This window comes from Melopsittacus undulatus, chromosome 8 (genome assembly GCF_012275295.1).
Source record: "Melopsittacus undulatus isolate bMelUnd1 chromosome 8, bMelUnd1.mat.Z, whole genome shotgun sequence".
Taxonomy (NCBI): domain Eukaryota; kingdom Metazoa; phylum Chordata; class Aves; order Psittaciformes; family Psittaculidae; genus Melopsittacus; species Melopsittacus undulatus.
Window position 1 is genome coordinate 10905601 of NC_047534.1, and position 24802 is coordinate 10930402.

The 24802-nt window shown below is 48.9% G+C and overlaps 1 protein-coding gene across 1 annotated transcript; it reads left to right on the forward strand.

The window, feature by feature from the left end:
- Positions 1–24088, forward strand: LOC117436620 (zinc finger protein 2 homolog). Its single transcript, XM_034065792.1, has 5 exons — positions 1–196; positions 3119–3264; positions 20347–20455; positions 22019–22096; positions 22686–24088. The coding sequence occupies exons 1-5, from the start codon at positions 106–108 to the stop codon at positions 23912–23914; spliced, it is 1653 nt and encodes a 550-aa protein (XP_033921683.1). The 5' UTR covers positions 1–105; the 3' UTR covers positions 23915–24088.
- Positions 24089–24802: the final 714 nt, after the last annotated feature.

Sequence of the window (24802 nt, forward strand, 5' to 3'; positions counted from 1 at the left end):
TCCACACTGGGGAGAGGCCCTACTCTTGTGCCTACTGTGGGAACAGCTTTCGGCAGCGTGCCCATCTTATCCGGCACCAGCGCATCCACACTGGGGAGCGTCCCTATGTTTGTGCAGGGTGCGGGAAGAGCTTCAGTGAGAACTCAGCGCTCTTCCGGCACCAGCAGACCCACAGGGGTGGGGAGCCCTAGGTGGGGTGAGTGTGGGGAGCAGTGAGGTCTGATACCCTTTAGGCAAAGCCCGGTGTCTCCCCCTTCCATTGCCCACCCTGCTTGTGGAGGGTGAAAGCATTTTCTTCCTAGGAGAATGAGCCCTCAGAGATGAGGAAGGGGAGAGGCGGTGGAGGGAGCTGATTGGAGGTTTGGGGCAGGTGGCAGGAGGAAGGTGCCAGAGTCTTTTCAGTGGTGGCCAGCGCCAGGATGAGGAGCAGTGGCCGTGAACTGAAACGCGAGAGGTTTCCCCTCGCCATGAAGAAGAACTTGTTCCGTTGCAGTGTGAGGGCACTGAACAGGCTGCGCAGGGGGATGCGGAGGCTCCTTCCCTGGGCACACCCAAGCTCCGCCTGGACACGTTCGGGTGCCCCTGCCCAGGCAGGGCTGGGACCTGGTGACCCCCGGGCTCGGCTCCCATGGCCGGTGCCGCTCGCGATGAGCCCACGCAATAAACGTTCGTTGAGCGTCGCCGCGTTGCCTTCCCCGACTGCGCCTGCGCGGGCGGCTCCTGATTGGCTGCGCCGTCCCCACCGTGGGGGATAAATTGGGGGCGGCCGGGCCGGGTGTTTGTCTCCCGCCGCGGGGCAGAGGGCGGTTGGTGGGGACTGAGGCAGAGGGTGAGTGCGCGCGCGCGGCGCGTGTCCATGGCAACGCGTCGGGACCGGCCCCAGGCTGAGGTCCTCGGGATTACCCCCAGGTCTCCCCCACCTCCCGCGGTCCCTGCTCCCCTGGGTCGGCCGCCCCTTCCCTTTGCCGGGGTCCTGTAGGCCCGGTACCGGCGGCGCTCGGCCGGGAAACCCGTGTAGGCCGTGTGAGGGCCTCGTCCGTGTGCCTTTTCCCCGAGAGGCCTGGGTGGCCGGTCCCGGGAGCAGCGCCCGGCCCGTGGCTCTGGCCTGGGCCTCAAGCTGTGGCGGCTCCGCTGCTGGCCTGTGCCAGCCGTGTGCTCGTAGGAGCCGCGGGGCTGTGAGCGGCTGTGCAGGGCCAGCGCTTGTCAGGCCTCCCCCATCTCTTCCCTCGGCTGCTGCGGGCCAGCGTCCGCACAGCAGGTGAGGGAGGGTGCCAGAGGGGCTGCCTCGTACCCTGCAGTGGTTCCTGCACACAGCTCCTCCAGGAGGATGTCCGAGTGTTTCAGGGCAGGGGCTGCTCCGCGTTCTGCTGGTTCCCTTGGGGCCCTTGGCTCTTCTCTGTCCCTGGCAGTGTTGAAGGCCAGGTTGGATGGGGCTCGCAGCAACTTGTGCTAGTAGAAGATGTCCCTGCCCGTGGCAGGGGCTGGGAACTCGATGAACTGTAAGGTCCCTTCCAACCTCAGCCATTCTATGGTTCTATAATTCTTGATCCTGTTCAGCTCAAGAAAGAGCTTGAAGGATGAAAGCCAATGAAGCCTATTGGTGTCCCAGCTTTTCCTTTGTTGGGTGACACAGGTATCTTATTCAAGCCTCATAGTGCCCAGCACAGCACTGCTTTACATACATCAGCTCTAAGTGCCTGTGACTGGCCCCGCTTGGGGTGTCCCAGGCACAGCTGACTGCATGGTGGATGGGCACGGGAGGTACTGGCTCTCACCAGAGCAAAGGCTTTTCCTGAGTTCACATGTGCCTGTCACACTCCATTCCTAGTCTCCCCAGGTCTAAAGCTGGTTGACTGATGTGCCCCTTGTGCTGTTCTCCCAGGCAACATGAGAAAACAGATTCCGGATGCAGTGCCTGGCACAAGGGCTGATTACCAAAGTGCAGAAGTGGACAAGATCTGTGAACTTACCAGGAGTTTCCCTCCTTGGTCACTTTGTTGAGGTGCTGGACTGTGGCTCTGGGGGGCAGAGGTAGCGATTACGTGGTCACCTGTAAAAGTGCCATAGACTCGAATTATTTCCTACATGTAGGCTATGTCCAGGTGAAGTCTTGAACCTACCTGGGATCAGGCAGTGTAGCAATTATTCTGTGAGGCCCCATTTCCAGCACCAAACTGGTCCCCAGGGGAGGAGGAGAAGGTGTGAAGCTCTCCTAATGTGAGTGCCAGGCTACCTTTGTGAATGCTCTTCAAGCTGCTAGGCCTGGGGTTCTGGGGTTTGTCTCCACTGCAGTGATGCTTGGGTAGGTGCAGCCACGTTCTGCTGCTGCTTGTTAAAGCAAGGATGCACGTTCTGCTTGTGGGGAAATAGACGGTCATGAAGCAAATGTAATGACATCCCAGACTCTGCAGTGGAAGTGGGCAGCCGCTCAAGCCGCCTGCTTGGTGAGTAGGACTCTGCCTCTTGCAGAGGAACAAAACCACGAGAAATGAGGGCCCTGAGAAGTGACCATGTTGTGGGCTGTCAGACAACAGTTTCTGAATAAAAGGGATGTATAATGGTAAGAGATACAGTGATTCTTACTTCCCTTCCTCTGAGTTCTCATGTGATACTTTAGTACTGAAAAGAACAGGAGTTTGATTTGTGTTTGATGAAATAGCTTGTTCTTCGTCACGATTGAAGGAGAGGCGCTTGCCTTTGCTTCTGCCCTGCTCAGAGTCTGGCATTGGATGAAATGTTTGGTAGCACCAGGGGAAAGCAGCTTGTTCACAATTTCAGTGCAGATAGCTGATGTGGAGTCTCTGCTCCTTTTCAGCCAGGAGCCATATTGAAGAGGGAAACCAAATGCAGCATGCTGTGTTCTAGGTCTCCTCTGAGGCTAACATTTGGTGAGGTGGGTGGTGTTAGTGTTGAGGTTCACTGGGGTAATTGAACTGGGCAATCAAGATTGCTTCCTTGAAAGTGCCTGCTGTGCTGTGGAAATGGCCAGTGGCTGCCCCTCACCACCCTGCCTGCTGGAGCAGCTCAGAGGCTGCTTGCTGTATGGCTCAGCATTTCAGACCTGTCCCTTCATGAAGGCAGCTTCCCTCTATAACCCCTGTCTGGTTTTGTCTTTCAGGTTGTCTAATCTCCAGCATTAACCAGCAATACCAGCTGCAATGGAGAGCACAGAGAGGGGAGAAGGGGAAATGTTGCACTATGAGGAAACAGAAGATGATAATGTCAAGTGAGTCCTGTCTCACAATGTGGCACAGACAGTATTGGGTAAGGCAGGAGACCTTCCAGGTCAAGGGGTGATATTTCTGCTCATCTGGAAAGGAGTGGGGGGACTCCAATAGCTGATTAATCAACTATATACGTGCAGTAAATCTGTTTAATCCAAGTGTACCAACAGGGATGGGAAGGAGCAGTGTGGCTAAGGCTGGCAGCAAGCAGTTGGGTTTTTTTTAGTCTCTACTATCACTTGCCCAACTCTGGGTCTAGTGGAGAGCAATAGAGTCTGCGCCTGAGAGGAGAGTTTGGAGAGATCAGTCAGGGAGAGAGCCCAGTTGTCATAGGCTGTGCAGCCCCAAGGTAAGAGACACCTGGGGAAAAGGGGTGGTGTCTGCTGGGAGGATGGTCTTTGGGAAGGGTCTGGTCTGGCCTCAGGGGGAGGTCTCCTGGTTTAGGGGAAAAAGGGGTGGACACTGTTGAAGCTCTTCTCTGTCAGGTCTATGGCAGGTCTACTGTGTTTGGGGGGGCCCTTCTATCAAAGCCTTTTGCCACATGTGGTGAATTGTCAGGAATTTGGGATAGTTTTCTTCCCTGGCTGTCCCATCACTTTTCCTCACCCACCTTCTTGTGCAAGAGCTGACTTTGTTATGTGAAAAGGACAAGGCTTGCCTTAAGTGGCATTCTATTTGTCCTGGGTTTAGCAGTAGTAGTCTTTTTTTTTTTTCTTCTTAGTAGGTGGTGCAGTGCTGTGTCTTTTGACTTTCGGCCTGGGAACAGCAGTGATAACACTGATGTTTCTAGTTACTGCTCAAATGTTTAGTCTGACCAAGGACTGTGTGGGTCTCATGCTCTACTCAGGGAGAAGGAGAAGCTGTGAGGAAGCAGAGACAGGACACCTGACCCAAACTGACAAAAGAGGTATTCCATACCACAGCACGTCATGACCAGGATATAACAGAGAGTTACCTGGAAGGAGTAGTTCTCTGAGGGGGTTGGAGGAGGTATCAGTTGGTGCTCAGTCAGGCTGGGTGGGGCAAGTTATCGGTCTGTGGGTGGTGAGGTGTTGTATTTTCTTCCTTTGTTATTTCCCTTATTACTGGTGGTAGCAGCACTTGTTTGTGTTATACCTTAGTTACTGGACTGCTCTTATCTCAAACCGTGGGAGTTGCATTCTTCTGATTCTCCTCCCCATCCCTCTGGGAGCTGGGGGAGGGCAATGGGAAGGGGAGGTGGAGGGGGTGTGAGAGAGTGACTGCATGGCTGGGTTTAAGCCACGACAGTTCTTTTTGATGCCTAGTGTGGGGCCCAAGGGGTTGAGATAATGACAGATCTGACCGGAGTGTGTCTAATCATATTTGTCATAAGCATTTATTGCTTTGGATTAATAGTCACTTGTCACAATGCTGATTTATTGGCTCTCAAAGTTGTTTCTCTTTATCTCAATCAGAATGTTACACCTTACTTAGAGCCTGTATTTGCTGTGTTAGTGTAAATTGCGATTCTAAAACTTTGTGTGCTGCCTGAGAACAGCCTCTGGAGGTTTATTCTAAAAAGCTGTGCTGCAGATGTTTACGTACTTTCTTGCATCTTGCATCTGAAAAGAGAGCTGTTTTCTTACACAGGCACAGTTCCGTGTGTACACGTATTTCAAACATATTCCCTGTCTTAATGCCATGTCTTGAGTGGGTGTGATCCATCACCACGGTCTCTGCTGTGGCCAAGCCCCATGGAGGGGCTGGTGTAACTACAGCGTACAGGAATGCTGTAAAACTGAGTGATGACTTACGCGTCTTCCTCTTCTACAAGGTCACACTTGGAGTGCCAGCTTTTAGGTATGGAAGGGGTAAATCCAAGAGCAATCCTTGCTGTGCTTCTGCAAGGACACTGGAGCTGCTCTGGAAGTGCCTTTCCAATGTGCCTGTATGGTTTTAGTATCATTCCGGCATAAAATTCCTTTCAGAGGCATTGTGTATATGGTGCTCATTGTGTAATGGAACGTGAAGCACATGGGAGAGGTGATGCAGCCTTGAGCAAAACCACGTTTGAGCCGCCGTCCGCCTGAACAGGGGTTCAGAGGTACCAGCAGTGTTTCTCTGCTCAGGTTACTGCCTCTCCAGCTGCCCTGATGCAGTCTTGTAAGCTTAGATGGCTGAGGAATGCTCTCTCCCTGTGGATTTCAGTGATGGCTGAGGGTTTAAGTTTGTGTCTGAGCTCAGCCTGCCTCGACTCTTGGGACCTGGGAGGCTCCAGCAGCCTGGCAGTGCCCCGTCGGGGTCCCCATCTCTTGGAAGTATGGTGTGATAAACACATACATGCATTGGCTTTCACAAATCATTGGTGTTGCTGCATGGATAGAACTGTGTGAGTTCGCAAAGCTCGCTGAAGACACAAGATCAGACAAGTTGAAAATGGCCAGAACTCTTGAGCAAAATGAAGTCACATAGCAAAAGAATTTGTAAAAGTAAAAGAAAAGAGGGAGAGGGAGCTTGATATGAGGAAAGCAAATGTCTGGAAGATATAGGGTCAGAGTTCTTTTAGCTTAACTTCGGTTGAAAAACAAGAACAATGTTTGTGTTGTAAGTCTGTGGTGAGATAACAGCATTTAGTGGCCCCACTAAACATGAGTGAATTGCTTCACACCATCCTTCTACTTATCAGTTAGATTGGAGACAGTGCCTCCTGAACATCTGCTAGCGTTGGACACTCCTTGTCTGCCCGTTCTGCAGTAAATTTTACACGAAGGTCACACTGGTCTAAATCTTTGCCAGCAATCAGAAACTTGCAGATACAGCTGGTTTCAGCTAGTTTTGTGATTACTGGGTCGTCCCACTGTGCCAAAGGTGAAAAGTGCACCGTGAGGAAGACTGCTTACTCCATCCTCAAGACTCCTGCCCACAGTCACTGCAGAGCAGTGCACAGATGCCAAGAGGCAGAGACTTATGATAAGAAGTTCCTTGAGCTAGTTATAATATCCCCCGTCTCTAGGCAGGCATTATGAGTATGTATATGGCTAATGCAATAGTGAAAGTATATAAACCTGTAACAGATGCTAATCAGTGCACTTCTGGCTATGGTCACATGCCCAGTGCTGTTGCTTTTGCTTTATTGAGTTTGTCCCTCAATAAAACCTTGTTATCTCGATTAGAGGAGTGAGCTCCTATTTCACAAATGGGGGCTCGTCCAGGATAAAGCCTGCCTTGCTTCCGTGGGCCTTGGGGAATTTGCGCGAAAGGCGCGCCGTGCCGATTTTGTGGAATTGCTCGGTTTCCTCTGGACTCATTGGCACATGCAGGTTATATCCTGGGCAGAGAAGGGTACTCATAAAGCATAAGTGGGGAAAGGCTCACAAGGAAACCGTGGTCGCCTGTTATTCATGTGCACAAAGACCCAGACAAGAAAACAGACTGTAAGTATTGCTTGGTTAGGTGGGAGTATGGAGGTGATTGGTGTGTGAACGAGACAGGACCAGGTATCCAGGATGTGTGAAGTAAGTGCGGAGTCTTTCTAACCACGGTTCCAATATCCTGCGAGGGAATTGCCTGGTGAAGAGACGAAGTGAACGGTGATCACTGTGTGAATGAGGTACGGACCGGGTAACCTGGATCTGTGAAGGCATGGACTGGGTATCCGGGATCTATGAAGTGAGTGTGGAGTCTTTCTAACCACGGTTCCAATCTCCTGCAAGGGAATTGGCTGGTGAAGAGACAAAGTGAATGAGTAAGAAAGACTGAAAGACCCCCCAGGGTAGAAGTATGGGACAACGGGTGGGTAAGCTGAGTCCCGGGGCAGAAAGGCAGCAAGGAAATGCAGGCCAGAATACCCCTAGACAGTCCCCTGGGGGTTATGTTAGCTAACAGGGAATATGGTTCATGTACAAAAGGAAAAGACAAATTCAGCAGGAGGAGGTACAAGGCTAGGGGTGTCAGGGGCTCTGTCTCCTGGTCAAGAAAAGTAGGACCGCAAGGGGAGACATTAGAGTTTTTAGTATGTATCAGGTAAAGGGGATACCGGTAAGCCATGAGTATACATCCTACGTGAGGTGAAGGGCACAGGTGCTCGTCCCAAGGGTTGGGTTGGGTTTGTAGGGTATCGATACAAGGGCCACTGTATTAACGGCTTCATGAACCTTTGGCAGGTAAACACTGGCTTGAGATGTATGTGTTACCAATTACTGGCTTAGACAACGTTCTGTGTGAAGTGGGTGATTGAGAGACGGGCCCTTGTGTGAATGAATGTTTTGTGTGAGACGTGGCATAGCTATGAAGCGAGTGTGGAGTCCTGATCCGTGGTTCCGTGTTCTGTGCGAGGAGAGCGGCCGGAGACAGACAAAGCGTGCATGACTCATGAAATTGAACCTGTTGCTGAGTTTTGGTGTCCTATCCACCGTGATACTGTGTGTGATCCAGATTTTGTCTTTGAATGGTTTGTTTGTGAGGATAAAGTGTCAGGGAAATTTGGCCGGGATTTCTGGTGTGTTAATTGCCCGGGAAATTGGTCCGACTGGGACCAGATTGGCCGTTTGGGTGAATTAGTACAAGCAGTTTGTGGAAACCTGGGAGAACTAAAGAACCAGTAGAGCAATACAGGGGTTAACTGTCAGAGTAGTGATCAAACTCCCTGGGGCAGGGTCAAGCTACCCCTTGCCCTATCTGCCATCACTGTTGTTTGTATATCCCAGCTAAGTGTCCTGCTTGTTCAAAATATATTATCTCTTTTGGTGGGAAACAAACAGTTTCTTTACAGAACTGTTTGGAATTTGGGTGTATCCGTTGTGCGTGCAGCACTCCGTTGTACCTTTTACTCTGGGTAATATATTATTGTTGTAGGGCTAACCGTGTCATCTATCTTTAAAGGCTTACAATGGGAGGACAGCAGAGTGGGGGAATTCTCAGAAAGAGCCCTTTAGATTGCCTTTTAGCTCGTTGAAAAGATATAGTGGGGCCACCGGGAGGAAGAATGAATAAGAAAACCCTGATCAAATATTGTAATCAATGATGGCCTTTATATAAATTGGAAGATGGGGAAAAGTGGCCCTTCAATGGAGCTTTGAGTTATAATTCATTGTTACAATTGATGTTGTTCTTAAAGCAACAAGGGAAATGGGATTAAGTGATGTAAGCAGATATGTTTTTCACTTTAAGAAACCACCCAGCATGACAGACTGAATATGAAATTAACATAGCTCTGCCAGATCCCTCAATTTTGGCTTTAGAAAAGGACAGGGAAAACCAGAAAGCTGCTGAGATGTTGTTCAGATCGTGATACTGTGGAAAGATGTTTAAAGTTAAAAAACAAAAACAAAACAAAAAAACAATAAAAAAAAAACCCACAGAGTAATCGGAAAGATAGGTTGGAAAATTCTGTATCACAAGTACCTCCGAGGGAAGCACCCTCTGCATCTGTCTATCTGACATTGGCAAGTAGGAAGAGACTGCTGTCAATGGCAACGAGCAGCAGATCCACATTCAGTGTTAAGGAAGCGTTAAAGCAGAAGTGCTTTTGTAGAGGCAGGCATCTGGAGCTGCTGCAGAGCAGGGTGGGCAACTGTGAGGAAAAAAAAAGGAAAACCAAGGGGGAAAGGAGGGGAGCTCGAGCAGCTCCTGTGTTTGAGCATGGGATGAGTGCTGGGGCAGGCAGACAAGTGGGAACAGACATGCTGACAGATGGGACAGGGCTTGCTGGACCCTCACTGGACAAACCCTTTTATGCCTCTATACAAACAGCCGTAGCATGGGGAACAAACAAGAGGAATTAGAGATGTGGGCACATCTACAGGGGTGTGATACTGTCCTGGGTTCAGCAGTAGCAGTCACTTTTTCTCCTTGGTAGCTGGTGCAGTGCTGTTTTGACTTTCAGGCTGGGAACGTTGCTGATAGTACATATGTTTTGAGTCACTGCTCAAATGTTTGTTTTGCCCAAGGACTTTCTGAGCCTCATGTTCTGCCAGGAAGGAGAGACAGGACACGTGACCCAGGCTAGCCAAAGAGGTATTCCATACCATAGCACGTCATACCCAGGATGTAACCAAGAGTTACCTGAAAGGGCTGGAGGACTCTGGGGAGATGGAGGAGGTATCGGTCGGTGCTCGGTTAGGAAAGGTGGGGTGAGTTATGGGTCGGTGGCTGGTGAGGTGTTGTATTCTCTTCACTTTGTTATTTCCTTTGTCATTATTGTTTGTAGTAGTAGTAGCAGTAGTGATTTGTGTTATACCTTAGCTATTAAACTGTTCTTATCTCAACCCGTGGGGGCTACATTCTTTGGATTCTCCTTCCTAACTCTCTGGGAGTCGGGGGAGCAAGGGGGGGGAAGTGAGTGAACAAGCTGTGTGGATTGGTTTAAACCACGACAGATACAATAGGCTTCACCGAAACATGGTGGGATGGCTCCCATGACTGGAGTGTTGGAATGGAAGGTTACAGGCTCTTCAGAAAAGTCAGGCCTGGCAGGCAGGGAGGAAGAGTTGCTATTTATGTTAGGGATAGGCTGGAGAGTATGGAACTCTGTCTGGGGACAGGTGAGCAGTCAACGGAGAGTTTGTGGGTCAGGGTTAAAGGGAGAACATTACGGGAGAACCATTACGGGAGACATTACCGTGGGGATCTGTTAGAGACCACCTGATCAAGAGGAACCTGTGGATGAAGAACTCTACAGACAAATAGGAAAAGCCTCACACTCGCAGGCCCTTGTTCTCATGGGGGACTTCAACCACCCTGACATCTTTTGGAGCGACGGTACGGCCCGGCACAAGCAATCCAGGAGGTTTCTTGTTTGTGTGGAAGACAACTTCCTTCTGCAAGCAATAGAGGAGCCAACGAGGAGAGGAGCCCTGCTTGACCTCGTGCTCACCAACAGGGAAGGGCTGGTTGGAAATGTGACGCTCCAGGGAAGTCTTGGGTGTGGTGATCACGAGATGGTAGAATTCGAGGTCCTCAGGACAGTGAGAAGAGCGTGCAGCAAGCTCACTGCCCTGGACTGCAAGAGAGCAGACTTTGGGCTCTTCAGGAACCTGCTTACCAAGGTTCCATGGGATATAGCCCTAGAGGGCAAGGGGGCCCAAGACTCTTGGTTAACATTCAAGGATCACCTGCTACAAGCTCAGGAGTGTTGCATCCCGACTAGAAGGAAGTGCAGCAGGAGAGCCAGGAGACCCCCTTGGATGGATAAGGAGCTGCTGAGGAAAGTTCACAGAAAAAAAGAAGCTTATAAAAGGTTGGAAGCAAGGGCAGGTGGCCTGGGATGAATACAGGGGTGTTGTCAGGGAAGTTAGGTACCAGGTTAGGAAAGCTGAGGCCCAGTTAGAGCTAAACTTGGCAAGGGATGTTAAAGATAACAGGAAGGTATTTATAGGTATGTAGCAGCTAATAAACAGACTAGTGAGAACGTAGGCCCCCTCCAGAAGCTTTCAGGAGAACTGGCTACACAGGATTTGGAGAAGGCTGAGGTTCTGAATAGCTTCTTTGTCTCAGTCTTCTCTGGCAGACGCTCTGATGGCACCACCCGAGTCTTGGAAGGTGGACACAGGGACTGTGAAAACCTAGGCCTTGGGCCCACTGTAGGAGAGGATCTGGTTCGAGACCATCTTAAGAACCTGAACGTACACATGTCCATGGGACCTGATGAAATCCATCCGCAGGTCGTGAAGGAACTGGCGAACGAAATTGCAAAGCCACTGGCCATCATATTTGAAAAATGATGGCAGTCAGGTGAAGTTCCCAATGACTGGAGAAAGGGAAATATAACCCCCATTTTCAAGAAGGGGAAAATGCGTGACCCAGGGAATTACAGCCCAGTCAGTCTCACCTCTGTGCCTGGCAAAATCTGGGAGCAGATTCTCCTGGAAGGCATGCCAGGGCACATGAAGAACAACAAGGTGCTTGGTGACAGCCAGCATGGCTTCACTAAGGGGAAATCCTTCCTGACCAATTTGGTGGCCTTCTATGACAGGGCTACAGAAGTGATGGACAGGGGTGGAGCAGTTGACGTCATCTAGCTGGACTTGTGCAAAGCGTTCGACACTGTCCCACATGACATCCTTGTCTCTAAATTGGAGAGGCATCAATTTGATAGGTGGAGCACTCGGTGGATAAAGAACTGGCTGGATGGTCGCACGCAGAGTTGTGGTCAACGGTTCAATGTCCGGCTGGAGACCAGCAACGAGTGGTGTCCCTCAGGGATCAGTGTTGGGACCGGTCTTGTTCAACATCTTTGTCGGTGACATGGACAGTGGGATTGAGGGTGCCCTCAGCAAGTTTGCCGATGACACCAAGCTGTGTGGTTCGGTTGATACGCTGGAGGGAAGGAATGCCATCCAGAGGGACCTTGACACACTTGTGAGGTGGGCTGATGCAAAAATGTCGTGGTTTAAGCCAAGTCCCCCAACTCCCGGAGAGTTAGGAAGGAAAATCCAAAGAATGTAGCCCCCACGGATTGAGGTAAGAACGGTTTAATAGCTAAGGCATAACACAATAATAATGATACAGCCAATAACAAGCGAAAAGAATACAACACCCCACCAGCCACCGACCCATAACTCACTCCACCCTGCCCGGCCAAGCACCGCGTGCTCCTTCCTCCATTTTCCTCCAGAGCTCCCCCCTTCCAGCTCTCTCTCTCCCAGTATGCATCCTGGGCATCACATGCTATGGTATCGAATACCTCATTGGCTAGCCTGGGTCAGGTGTCCTGTCTCTCCTTCCTCCCGGCCTCCCCTCCTCCCCGGCAGAACACGTGCCTTGAACAAAAGGCACTTGAACAAAAACAAAGGCCTTGAACAAAAACACCCTCAAAACATGCTCACTATCAAGCAACTATTCCCAGCCCAGAAGTCAAAACACAGCACTGCACCAGCTACAAGAAGGAGAAAAATGACTGTCACGGCTGAACCCATGACACAACCTCATGAAGTTTAACCATGCCAAGTGCAAGGTCCTACACCTGGGTCAGAGCAATCCCAGGCACAGCTACAGGTTGAGCAAAAAGGAAATTCAGAGCAGCCCTGAAGAAGGAGGACTTGGGGGTGTTGGTCGATGAGAAAATGAACATGAGCCGGCTTCAGTGTGTGCTCGCAGCCCAGAAAGCCAACTGAGCTTTAAGGTTCTTTCCAATCTTAACTATTCTATGATTCTGTTATTCTTTGTTAAAGTCAAAAGCCAGACCATGGAGTCCAGTGTCATCCGCCGTGTCCCCTCCCGCCCTCCCTCTGAACCTCCGCCGCTTGCTGCCACGGCTGTGAAGACTCTGGGCAGAGGTGAAGATGATCCTTTTGACTCAGGCCTTGTTGACCCTGACAAGGAGCCTGTGCATGTTCATCAGGCTGCTGTTGCTGATCCTGAGGTTCTGACGCCTGATAATGCCGATGCTGACGTGGATGGTCCTTTTGACCCGGAGCCTATTGATCCAGAAAAGAAGCCTGATTTATATCCCCCAGATCCTTATGACAAATGGGCAGTTGTAGAGGGAAAAGCGAGACAGATGGGGGATGCATGTATTGTGTGCTTTCCCTGTGGTGTATGTGCTGGATCAAGACCCACAGTAGGAAGGTCTCTCGTATGCTCTTATCAGGGGTGTCGGGCAGACTGTAGCAGACCATGGACTTGGGACCCCATATACAACTCCTTTGATACAGTGTCTCTGTGATACTCATGTACTAGAAGTTGGTAAATATAAGTATGTCCATGTTTCTATTGACCCTTGGAGACCTTTATAGATATTGCTGGCCACTTCTTCTGACGCAGGCTGGCCACCTGTGTTGGAATGAGTGTGCATTTTGGTCAGTATAAGAGCCCAAGCCTCATGCGATGTGGGGGAGGCAGACCCTCTGTGGGGACGCCTGCTAAGTTTGAGCCTGCCACCTCGCACTGCAGTGATGCTTCTCGGAGCTGGTTTCCTGATAGTCTTCACAGGGTCCTTGTGCCACGTTCTGTGTGTGGGACCGTGTAGTGGAAGCAATGGTTGTCTGGATTTTGTGTTTCAAATATTGTAGTTGTGTGGAGTGTGCTTGTGAGATCCCACATGTGTATATGTGTGTGTGTGTGTGTGATGAGGGCAGACGGTGTTCTGTGTATTTTTTGTTGTCAGGTTCATGTAAAAGTTTTTAACAGGTGGCAGTTTAACATTTTGGGCAAGAAAGGGTTAATGCAAGATGCGGTTGCCGGCAGGTATTTATGGTTGCTGCTGAAGCAGGCAGGCAGCTGTAGCTGCTGCCCAGCACACAGGCATTTATAGTGGCTTGTAGCTGCACAGAGCAGGGTGAGTGACTTTGGAGGAAAAAAAATGCTTTGGTAAGAGCTGGGTCCCCATGCTCAGAAGAAGCTGCCCTCTGATTCGACTCCTGGTGCTCCCCGGTGGAACAGCCAGGATGGACACTGGAGCCAGGGAATGAAAAAAACAAAACAAAATAAAATCGAAAATTAAAAAAAAAAAAAAGAAAATCCAAAATCCAAAAAATGAAACAAAAACAAAACAACAAAAAAAACCTGAACTGGGCATCTTATGGTTTGGGTCCGCAAGACACAGTGGGTGTCCTGTACAAAAGGTTTTATGCACAGGAGGCAGCGGGCGTCCTGTGGTTTATAATCACAGGAGGCAGTGGGCATCTTGTGGTTTGGGTCCTGCAAGACACAGTGGGTGTCTAATAGAAAAGGTTTTGGTTTTTACGGGTATATAATCACAAGAAGCAGAGGGCATCTTGTGGTTTGGGTCCTGCAAGACGTAGTGTGTGTCTTATAGGAAGGGTTTTGGATTTTACTGGTATTTGACTTCTATTGTGGCTTGTTACAGTTGTGATTTTGGTCTTGTGATTTTGGTATTGGTGACAGACTGCTATAAATACGTTGTTAATTGTTGTCTCTGTTTCAAGTGTTGTAACTGTGGAGTGTCTATTCTGTGGCTTGTTATAGTGATGATTTTGGTCTTGTGATTTTAGTGTTGGTGACAGGTTATAACTATTAATTGTTAGTTTGATACGATTTTAGTCTCTGTCTCAAGTGTTGTAACTGTGTGGAGTGTGTGTGTGAATGCGAGATTGATGATGGGAAATTGGCAGAGTGGAGAGATCTTGAAAAGGAGTCCTTTAGGGTGTATTTTGGCACATTGGAAAGAACTGGGAGGGTTTCCTGGGGGCTCGGTAAATGTGAAATTGTTGATAAAATATTGTAACCAATGGTGGCCTTTGTATAGTTTGGAAGATCAGGAAAAATGGCCTAAAAAGGGAACTTTGAATTATGATACATTCTTACAATTAATGTTGTTTTTGAGGTGGCAAGGAAAATGGAATGAAGTAATGTATGCAGATATGACAGATGGAATGCAAAATTAATATACCTCCGCCAGATCCCTTAATTTTGGCTTTGGAAAAGGACAGGGAAAAACTTGAAAGCTAAGCTGGAGAGATGTTCAGATCGTGATACTGGGGAAAGATGTTTAAAGTTAAGGAAAACCAAGGGAGAAAAGTAGGGGAGCTCGGGCAGCTCCCGTGTTTGAGCGTGGGATGAGTGCTGGGGAGGCAGAGGTGGAGGGATGTCGGGCGGAGGTGGGGGAGTGTGTTCTTCTCCTATGGGAACAGATCCGTGTGTGTGGGAAGTTTGGACGTTGGAAGTGAGACTGCCCTGGGGGAAGTGCATGGAGTGGCTCCGATGGCTGAATTGGAAATAGACTGACGGGGACCTGGGCAATCTACCCTAGCAGATCCACTGGTTAAATTAAAACTGGGGACTAGAGGAAATAAAGTGGAACTTTAGCGGATACGGGAGCAACTTGTTCGGCGTTAAATGAGAGGGAAAAGAATTTGTTACAGATGGGGGAGCTACTGGCCACCAAAAAAAAAAAAAAAAAGAAAAAACATAGATTCTTTCTGATACCATCAAAGTACAAACTGGAAAAACAAGTGGGAATGCATCAATTTTTATGCATGCTAAATTCTCCAAAATCTTTATTAGGGTGAGAAGAATAAATTTTAAAATATAAATTATTCATTGAATGTGAATTGGGATACAATACTCTTGCCAGTAAAGAAATAAAGTTGCAGATTGGTTCAAGATCCCAGAGCAGTCAACAAATTTGTAGAGGTTATTCATCCAATAATAGATAATCCATCTACCTTATTGACTAAATTGGATAATGATCAAATGGTTTGCTGTCTTGGATTTAAAGGACTCTTGTTTAACATTGGCCAGAGGAAAGCAGAATTTATTGGCTTTGGAATAGGGAAAATCCTGACACAGTAAGGAAAACTCAATTAACTTGGACAGTATTACCTCAAGGGTTTAAAACCAGTCCAACGAGTTTTGAAATCAGTTAACACTGGAACTAGAACCATGGAATCCACCCTCTCAGAGGGGGGCTCTGTTACAATATGTGAATGACCTATTAATTGCCACAGAAACAAAGGAAGAATGTGTCTAGTTAATGGTGGGATTATTGAATTTTCTGGGACTGAATGATTATCGGGTATCCAGACAAAAGGCCCAACTAATTCAAACCCGAGTTTCCTACCTAGGTTATGAAACAACAGGAGAGCAGAGAAGTTGGAACTGCTAGAAAAGAAGCCATTTGTCAAACGCCACGACCATCAACCATCAAGGAGTTCTGTACATTCCTGGGAATGACTGGATGATGCAGACTTTGGATGCATGATTGTGGTGTTCTGGTAAGACCACTATGTGAACTGTTAAAAGAAACCCCTCTCTCTTTGAAATAGATTGATTCTGCAGAGGAGGGCTTTAAAACAGAGCTTATGAGAACTGCAGCTCTGTGACTTCGGATGTGACTAAATCATTTCGGCTATATTCCTGTGAAGAACAGGGAATAGCTTTGGTCCTTGCTCAGAAACTAGGACTCTATAAGAGGACAGTGGTGTGTTTTTCAAAACAGCTGGATGAAGCAAGCAAAGGAGAGCCCAGATGCCTAAGAGCTGTGGCTGCAGTTGTCATGGACATTGAAGAGGCTTGCAAATTCACCTTGGGACAAACGATTACTGTACTAGTGTCCCATGTTGTATCAGCAGTTCTGGAAGCCCACTGGTTACCTCCTTCATGTTTTTTAAAATACCAGGCCACCCTTGTGCAACACAGTGATATAGAAATGGTGGTCACTAATGTTGTCAATCCAGCATCCTTTTGCAGGAACAACCAGCAGAACTATTAACACACAACTGCTTGGCTACTATAGAGACTGTATGTTCAAGCTGACCAGATCTGAAAGAAACCTCTGGAACATGCTGAACAAGAGCCCTGCAACTGGCTAAAGACAAAAGGATAAATATTTGGACTGATTCTAAATACACATTTGTGGTCTATGAACATGGTGACATCTGAAAAGAATGAAAACTTTTGAACACACAGGAAAAAAAAATAAAATTCAACATGCTACAGAAATTCTATGACTACTGGCAGCTGGTGACTCTGATCAGGAAATTGGAAATAATTTGGCCAATATTGAAGCCAAAGAAGAAGCTGAACAACCTAAAATCATTCCTTTAATCCCTGACGGCAAACTAACAATTGAGAAATCTAAACCTGGATATTCAAAGGAGCATAGAAAATTGATTGAAGATCTCAAAGGACAGGAAAACAAAGAGGCTTGGGTTCAGATACCTGATGGGCAAACTGTAATTCCCTGTAATCAACTCTGGAAGGTACTTCAGGAGGAACGTAATAAAACTCATTGGGGTAGCAACTCTTTGTGTAAATACTTAAGGCAAGCAAATTGTAGGAAGGAATCTATATACCATACTTCAATTAGTGACAATGTCAGCTCTGTCTCAAGAATTATCCTAACATTGAAAATAGAAATCAAATTGGTACAACTGGGGAGGAAGCTATCTGGGACAGTACTGGCAAATAAATTTTCCTGAATTACCGAGAACACAAGGTTACCAATATTTGTTGGTGTTAACGAACTTTTCCAGGGTGGCCAGAAGCATTTCCTTGTAGAATAAATAATGCAAGACAAGTAATTGGAACATCGTTAAATTAAATACCTTGTTTTGCAGTACCAGAGGCAATTTCCTCTGACCGAGGCTAGCACTTTAGAGCCAAATAGTTACAAGAAATTAGCAAAAAAAAATTAGAAGTTGATTGGTGTCCTGGTTTCAGCAGTAGCACTCACTTTTTCTCCTTCTTGGTAGCTGGTGCAGTGCTGTGTTTTGACTTTCGGGCTGGGAACCGTTGCTGATAGCAAGTATGTTTTGAGTTACTGCTCAAATATTTGGTTTATCCAAGGCCTTTTCTGAGCCTCATGCTCTGCCGGGAAGGAGGGGAAGCCGGGAGGAAGGAGAGACAGGACACCTGACCCAGGCTAGCCAAAGAGAATTCCATACCATAGCACATCAGGCCCAGGATGTAACCGGGAGTGACCCAGAAGGGCTGGGGTGATGGAGGAGGTATCGGTCGGTGCTCGGTTGGGCAGGGTGGGGTGAGTTATGGGTCGGTGACTGGTGAGGTGTTGTATCCCCTTCACTTGTTATTTGCTTTATCATTATTATTTGTAGTAGTAGTAGCAGTAGTGATTTGTGTTATACCTTAGCTATTAAACCATTCTTACCTCAACCCATGGGGGCTACATTCTTCGGACTCCTTCCTAACTCTCTGGGAGTTGGGGGAGCAAGGGGGGGGGAGTGAGTGTACAAGCTGTGCGGACTTGGTTTTAAACCATGACAATTGGCAACTACATGTTCCATACAGGCCTCAGGCCAGTGGGCAGGTAGAAAAGATGAACCATCTGATCGAACAACAGACTGGTAAAATATGTCAGGAAATGAATTAGTATTGGTACCAAGCCTTACCACTGGCTCTATTAAGAATTTGAACTAAACCTCGCTCGAAAGAAAAGGCTACACCATGTAAAATTTTATATGGAAGATCCTATCAGTCCCAGTCTAAAGGAGAAAGTCTTCTGGAAGTGGGAGAAGGCTATCTCTGAGAGTTTCTGGTCAATCTGGGAAAACAATTAGCAGAAATAAGAGAATACTGGGGACAAGAGTGAGAGGCATGGATTATCCGACTCACCCTTTTAGATCCAGAGACTGTGTTTATGATAAGCATTTTTCAAGAGAATCCTCTACAGGAGAAGTGGAGCGGACGGTACAAGATCTCACTGACCACATTTACAGCAGTGAAGATAAAGGAACAACCTGCTTGGATACATTATTCAAGAATAAAGCAAGCACCAGAACCAGAGAAGACATGGCAGGTTGAACCCTTACATATGAAATTGTATCGATCATAATTTGGATTTATATGATAAGTGGCTTACTAGTTTGGCACCAATACTTATACCTGAAATTAATGCAGAATGTTACTAAAATTGTTAATTGTAGTGGCTGTTGAGTGTGTGCACAGTTGCTCGAATCAGGAGATCAGGGCCTTCCATTAATTGGCATTCCAATTTCCAGCTCTCTCTCATGGACAAATTTGTGGGTGCTGGACATGTTACTTACTTTACAAGGAGGGGTTTGTTCCATAATCAGTGAAAGCTGCTGTTCCTGAAATCTGGAGAAAATCTGGAAACAAACTAAAATCTTTCATAAAATGGACAAGGATGATACCTCCTGGGGGTTTAAAGAAATATGGAAAAAGTTAACTTCATGGTTACTTGATATCTCTCCTGGTTAAGGCAACTGGTTGTAGGAATATTAATTGTTTTAATATTGATTATTTGTGGTACAATACAATTTTCTTTCTGGTATTGTAAACGACCTATGATAAGTTATGAAGATTGGAAAAAGAAATGAAATTTAAGTACCAAGTAGAAACAGGAAACTATTTCAAAAGACTCTAGATGGTAATGGTATTATATAAAATGTTGCAAAAGAATTTGCAAAAGGACAGAAAAAGGGGGGATTTCATACAAGGAGTCACAAAAGCACAAAATGTAATCAGTTCTAAGTAATGATAAGTTTGATGGCTTTGTAATGGAAAATAACCGTGGTGCCTGAAGGTAGTTGACATAGTTCCAGGTGCTCAGAACCTTAGTACAAAAGGTGTGAGAAAAGCAGAATGGAAGAACAGGACCTGGGCATGGGGAGTATCTGGGACTAGCTGATGGCCAGGATGGGAGCACTTAAACTAGCTGATAAGTAGAAGGACAGGATGATTGCTATGTCTGTAATGTTAGTTAAGCTGGTAAAAGTAAACGACCATGAAAGACCACCATCACATTTTTGTATGAATGCGGGAAGCAGTCTGGGAAATGATGTAATATGCAGGGGGACCATAGAGGGATGGCCTGTAGAGCAATACGGGGACACACGTTAGGAGGAGCTATCCCCCGTGTCTCCCGGCGCCGCAATAAAGAATACCTGCTTGTCAGCTTGAAACTGTGTTGGCGAGTTTGTTCATGGAGTTTTCTCGGAATCACAGTGCACCTACAAAGCTCCAGAGCTCTGCTTGGTGTCCTCTGGATGCTTTCTCCTGAGAAAGCGCTGGCTGCTGCCGTGTCTTGTTCATCGAGCTCCTGCCATGAAGGGTCTACACTGCCCCCGAGGTGGGCATTTGCTGTTGGTCTGGCACGGATGAGCCTTCCCAGCACGCAGAGCTGAAGCCTTCCGCAGGGACCCCGAGGGAGACCCTTCGCCTGCGGGGACACCCTCCGGCAGCGCCGGCGCCTCATCGCGCACCGGACACCCGTCCCGGGAGAGCAGACACAGCTTCATGGGCTCCGGCAGCAGGTGACCCACCCGCGGGGGGAGGCCGCGCCGCTGTCTGAGCGCGGCGGGAGCTGCCCTCGGTAGCGACAGGCCCGCGGAGCCCCGCCGTAGAACGGCACCATCGCCACCGGCAGCCCAGCGCCGCCATCTTCCTCCGCTCTTGGAGGCGAAGGCACCGCCCGGCCTTGGTCGCCGCCGTCACGGGGCAGCGCCCCCTGGTGCGCCGGTCCAGCCGCTGAGGGCGGGCCTGGCCGGGCCGCAGGGAGCGGGACCTGACCCGGTAGGGGTTGGCCCGGAAGCCCGCCCCCCGCGGCCGCGTGAGCCTGCCTGGCAGGGGGGTGCTGCGGGGCCCGGTGCTCTCCGCTGCACGGGCCCTGGAGGCGGGGTCCCTGCTCGGCGCGGAGCCGCGAGCTCCCGAGCCGCGCCGCTGGTAGCGGTCGGGGAAAGCCCAGCTCGCCTGACCCTCTTCGTTTCTTTCCCCGGAGCAGGCCCCCGGAGCGGAGCCGGAGATGCTCATCCACATGGATCAGGAGGAGGAAGTGCGGATGTCCCGTCTCCGCTCCTGCGAAGGGAAGAGTGCTCTGAGCGGCACCTCAGGTAAGGGCCATCAGTGTGACCCCGTCCTGAGAAGCAGTGCTCCAGGGGCAGCAGCGCCCACAGAATGTCCAAGGGCGGCGGTGCTGGGTTGGAGCAGGGCCCGTCCAGCTTCACGTGCTGCCTGTGACAAGGGTAATCATAGCCCCACAGGCCACCAGGCTGGGAGGGATCTCAAGGCTCATCCAGGACAACTTTTCCAGGCAAAGCGTGACCGGGCCTGCATGTCCCAGTGCCCTGTCCAGCTGAGTCTTTAAAGCGTCCAGCGCTGGGGAGTGCACCACTTCCCTGGGGAGATTATTCCAATGGCTGGGAAACATTTTCCTCTCGTGTCCAACCAGAATCTCCCCAGGAGTAACTTGTACCCCTTGTGAAATACGAATTCACTTCTCTAAACAAGATAACAAGGTTTTATTAAGGGACAAAGTCAATAAAGCAAAAGCAAACGGCGCTGGGTGCGTGACCATAGCCAGAGGCGCAAATGATTAGCATTTGTTACAGGTTTATATTCTTTCACAATTCCATTAGTCACATACATATTCATAATCCCTACATATAGGCAGGGAACATTATAATTAAGTCCAGTAATTTATTATCATACGTCTCCTCCTCTTGGCGTCTGCGCACTGCTCTTCAATAATTGTGGGCAGGGGTCTTGAGGATGAAGTAAGCAGTCTTCTTCACAGTGTGCTTTTCACATTTGGCACAGTTGGACGCTCCAGTAATGACACAACTCGCTAAAACCAGCCATATCTGTAATTATTCTAATAACTAACAAAGATTTAAAACAGTGTGACCTTCCTGTAAAATTTATAGCAGGATGGGCAGAAAAGGAGTATGGCAAGCTAGCGGATGTTTGGGAGGCTCTGTCTCTGAACTAACTGATAAGTACAAGGATGGTGTGAAATAACTCCTTCATGTTTACTGGGGTCACTAAATCTTGTTATCTCACCACAGACTTACAACACAAACATTGTTCTTTAAAACTAAAGATACTTTAGATGACCAGTGTGAAACAATTAACTCACATTTAGTGGGGACCCTAAATTCCACAGGCTAACAACATAAACATTGTTCTCTTTCTACAACCTAAGTTAAGCTAAAAAGTACTTTAACTATATTTTACAGGCACTAGCTTTTCTTCTATCAAGCACGCAAACCCCTCCCCCCCTTTTCTTCTTTTTAACTTTACAGATTCTTCTACTATACGACTCCGGTTTGCTCATCTTATGTCTTTATTGAGCTTTGGTTTTGTAACTATAAACTTGTATAGTTATATCCACATAACCACACCTGTGATTTGCGAAAGCCAATACATTTATGTGTTTATCACACCCCTCGTCTTTTCCGTGTGACTCCTTGTGAAAAGGGAGCCTCCGTCTTCTTCACAGCCACCCTGAAATACTGGACTGTGGTGATCAGGTCTGCCCTGAGCCTTCTGTTGTCTAGGCAGAGGAAGGCCAGCTCTCTCAGCCTTTCCTCATACAGCAGGCAGCAGGCCCAGCCTTTGATGAAGACCCAGAGAAGGGCAGACAAGCAGTGATGTGTCCCTGTATCCTTTCACAGGCCTGAGCAGTCTGTGGCTTCAGGAGCTTCTGAACTACACACATAATGTCTCAAGATGTATCTTCTTGCCTTCTCAAGGTGCGCACATTGTAGCATCCGTGGCAGCTTGCAGCAAGGAGGTCCCCAGCTTATTTAGGTGATTTATGAATTGCTGCCTCCTTTAGTTTGCTTTGAAAGTGCCTTTTACTGCTGGCAGGAGTTCTTGATTTAGAACAGATGGTGCAGGATAGGTGCCAAACCACCCCATAGGCCACTGATGTTTTTAAAGTCCTCTGTGAGACCCTCTATCAGCTGTACCTTTTCCCAGCAGAATGGGCAGTTGACTCATCTCCTGCACAGAAGCTGTTGTGTGCCTCTGATGGTTCCTGTCATGCCTCTGTCTTCTTCAGCTCTGTCAGAGTGTCTCTGACATGGGGGCTCCGTCCTCCCCTTGCACACAGTCAGAATGTGGGGTTTGAGCAGCAAGGCAGAATTAAGTTCTCTTTTCTTCCCTATTGTTTCCCTCCCAGCACTCATTGATGCTGGGCTGGTTGTGCTGTGTGCCTAGGAGTTTTATACTTAAAGTCAGTCTATTTGCTGAATTTTTAGAATTCGGTCCCTTGCGATTTGCCCTTTCCAAAGCTTCTAGTCCTGCCTGTGACTTGTCTGGATTCTCATTTTATTGCAGGTGAAGTTGCGGTTGTGAGCACGATTGAAGACAATGCCCATCAAGGCATCCCCAGCCCAGTGGAGCCCAAGGGTTTATGCTCAGGACTGTCAGAGGAGAAGAGTTCCCAGGGTCCTGCACAGAACCCTGTTCCCCCACGCAGGTCAGAGAGGATTCAAAGATCCAAGAGCTTCCAGGTGAGCTCCAACCTCATCCAGCGTCGGAGAATCCACACCAGAGAAAAGCCCTTCACCTGCACCAGATGTGGGGAGAGTTTCCAGCACCGGTCACATCTCATCCAGCACCAGCAGGTGCACACTGGGGAGAAACCCTATGAGTGCTCTGAGTGCGGGAAGAGCTTCAGTGAGCGCTCAAAACTGATCCGGCACCAGGTAACCCACACTGGAGAGAAGCCCTACAAGTGTGCTGAGTGTGGGAAGAGCTTCTTGAAGAACTCACGGCTCATCCTGCACCGTCGGGTGCACACAGGGGAGAAGCCCTACAAGTGCGCTGAGTGCGGCAAGAGCTTCTCCAGGAAAGAACTGCTGATCAAGCACCATCGGGTGCACAGTGGGGAGAAACCCTACGAGTGCAGAACCTGCGGGAAGAGGTTCAGCGTGAGCTACAGACTTACCCAGCACCAGTTCACCCACACCAGGGAGAAGCCGTACAAGTGTGCCGAGTGCGGGAAGACCTTCTCGAACAGCTCTCGGCTCCTCCAGCACCAGCGGGTGCACACAGGGGAGAGACCCTACGAGTGCAGGACCTGCGGGAAGAGCTTCCGTGTGAGCTCAAACCTTATCCAGCACCAGATAACCCACACCGGGGAGAAGCCCTACAAGTGTGCTGAGTGCGGGATGAGATTCAGTGTGCGCTCAAGCCTGATCCAGCACCAGGTAACCCACACCGGAGAGAAGCCCTACAGGTGTGCTGAGTGCGGGAAGGGTTTCTCCAAGAAAGGGCAGCTTATCGAACACCAGCGGGTACACACTGGGGAGAAACCCTATGAGTGCAGGACCTGTGGGAAGAGCTTCAGCGTAAGCTCGACTCTCATCCGGCACAAGGTAACTCACACCGGGGAGAAGCCCTACAAGTGTGCTGAGTGCGGGAAGAGCTTCTCCAACAGCTCTCACCTCCTCCAGCACCAGTGGGTGCACACTGCGGAGAAACCCTACAAGTGCAGGAGCTGCGGGAAGAGCTTCTGTGTGAGCTCATCCCTTAAACGACACCAGCAGATGCACACGAGTTAGAAGCTGTTCAAGTGTGCTGAGTGTGTGTCCTGCGTTCAACAGTAGCACGCATTTTTTCTCCTTCTTGGTAGCTGGTGCAGTGCTGTGTTTTGACTTTCAGGCTGGGAACATTGGTGATAGCACATACGGTTTTTGTTACTGCTGAGGTGTTGTATTCTCTTCACTTGTTATTTCCTTTATCATTATTAGTAGTAGTGTAGGTAGACGTAGTGATTTGTGTTATACCTTAGATATTAAACTGTTCTTATTTCAACCTGTGGGAGCTACATTCTGTGGACTCTCCTCCCCAGCTCTATAAGAGTTGGGGGAGCGAGGGGGGAGGAAGTGAGTGAATTAGCTGTGGGGATTGGGATTAAACCACGACAGTTCAGAAAGAGTGTTTCTGAGAACTTGAAGCTTGTCCAGCACCAGCAGGTGCATGCTGCAAAGAAACTCTACAAGTGCAGGAGCTGTGGGGCGAGCTTTAGCGTGAGCTCAGGCCTGGCACGACACCAACAGCTCCACACAAGGGAGAAACCCTACGAGTGTATGGATTGTGGGAAGAGCTTCAACAGGAGGTGTGAGCTTGTGAAACACCGGCTGATCCACACTGGGGAGAGGCCCTACTCTTGTGCCTCCTGTGGGAACAGCTTTTCGGCAGCGTGCCCACCTCATCCAGCACCAGCACATCCACACTGGGGAGTGTCCCTATGTTTGTGCACAGTGTGGGAATGGCTTCAGAGTGAGCTCGGCGCTCTTCCGGCACCAGCAGACCCACAGGGGTGGGGAGCCCTAGGTGGGGTGAGTGTGGGGAGCAGTGAGGTCTGATACCCTTTAGGCAAAGCCCGGTGTCTCCCCTCCCACTGACCATCCTGCTTGTGGAGGGTGAAAGCATTTTCTTCCTAGGAG

Excerpts from the sequence above, each read along its gene's own strand:
- LOC117436620 (XM_034065792.1), top strand. The coding sequence starts at position 106 with ATGTTTGTGCAGGGTGCGGGAAGAGCTTCAGTGAGAACTCAGCGCTCT. Across the intron at positions 3,265-20,346 it reads TGTGGCACAGACAGTATTGG|GCCCCCGGAGCGGAGCCGGA; the intron begins GTAAGGCAGGAG and ends TCCCCGGAGCAG. Across the intron at positions 20,456-22,018 it reads TGCTCTGAGCGGCACCTCAG|GCCTGAGCAGTCTGTGGCTT; the intron begins GTAAGGGCCATC and ends ATCCTTTCACAG.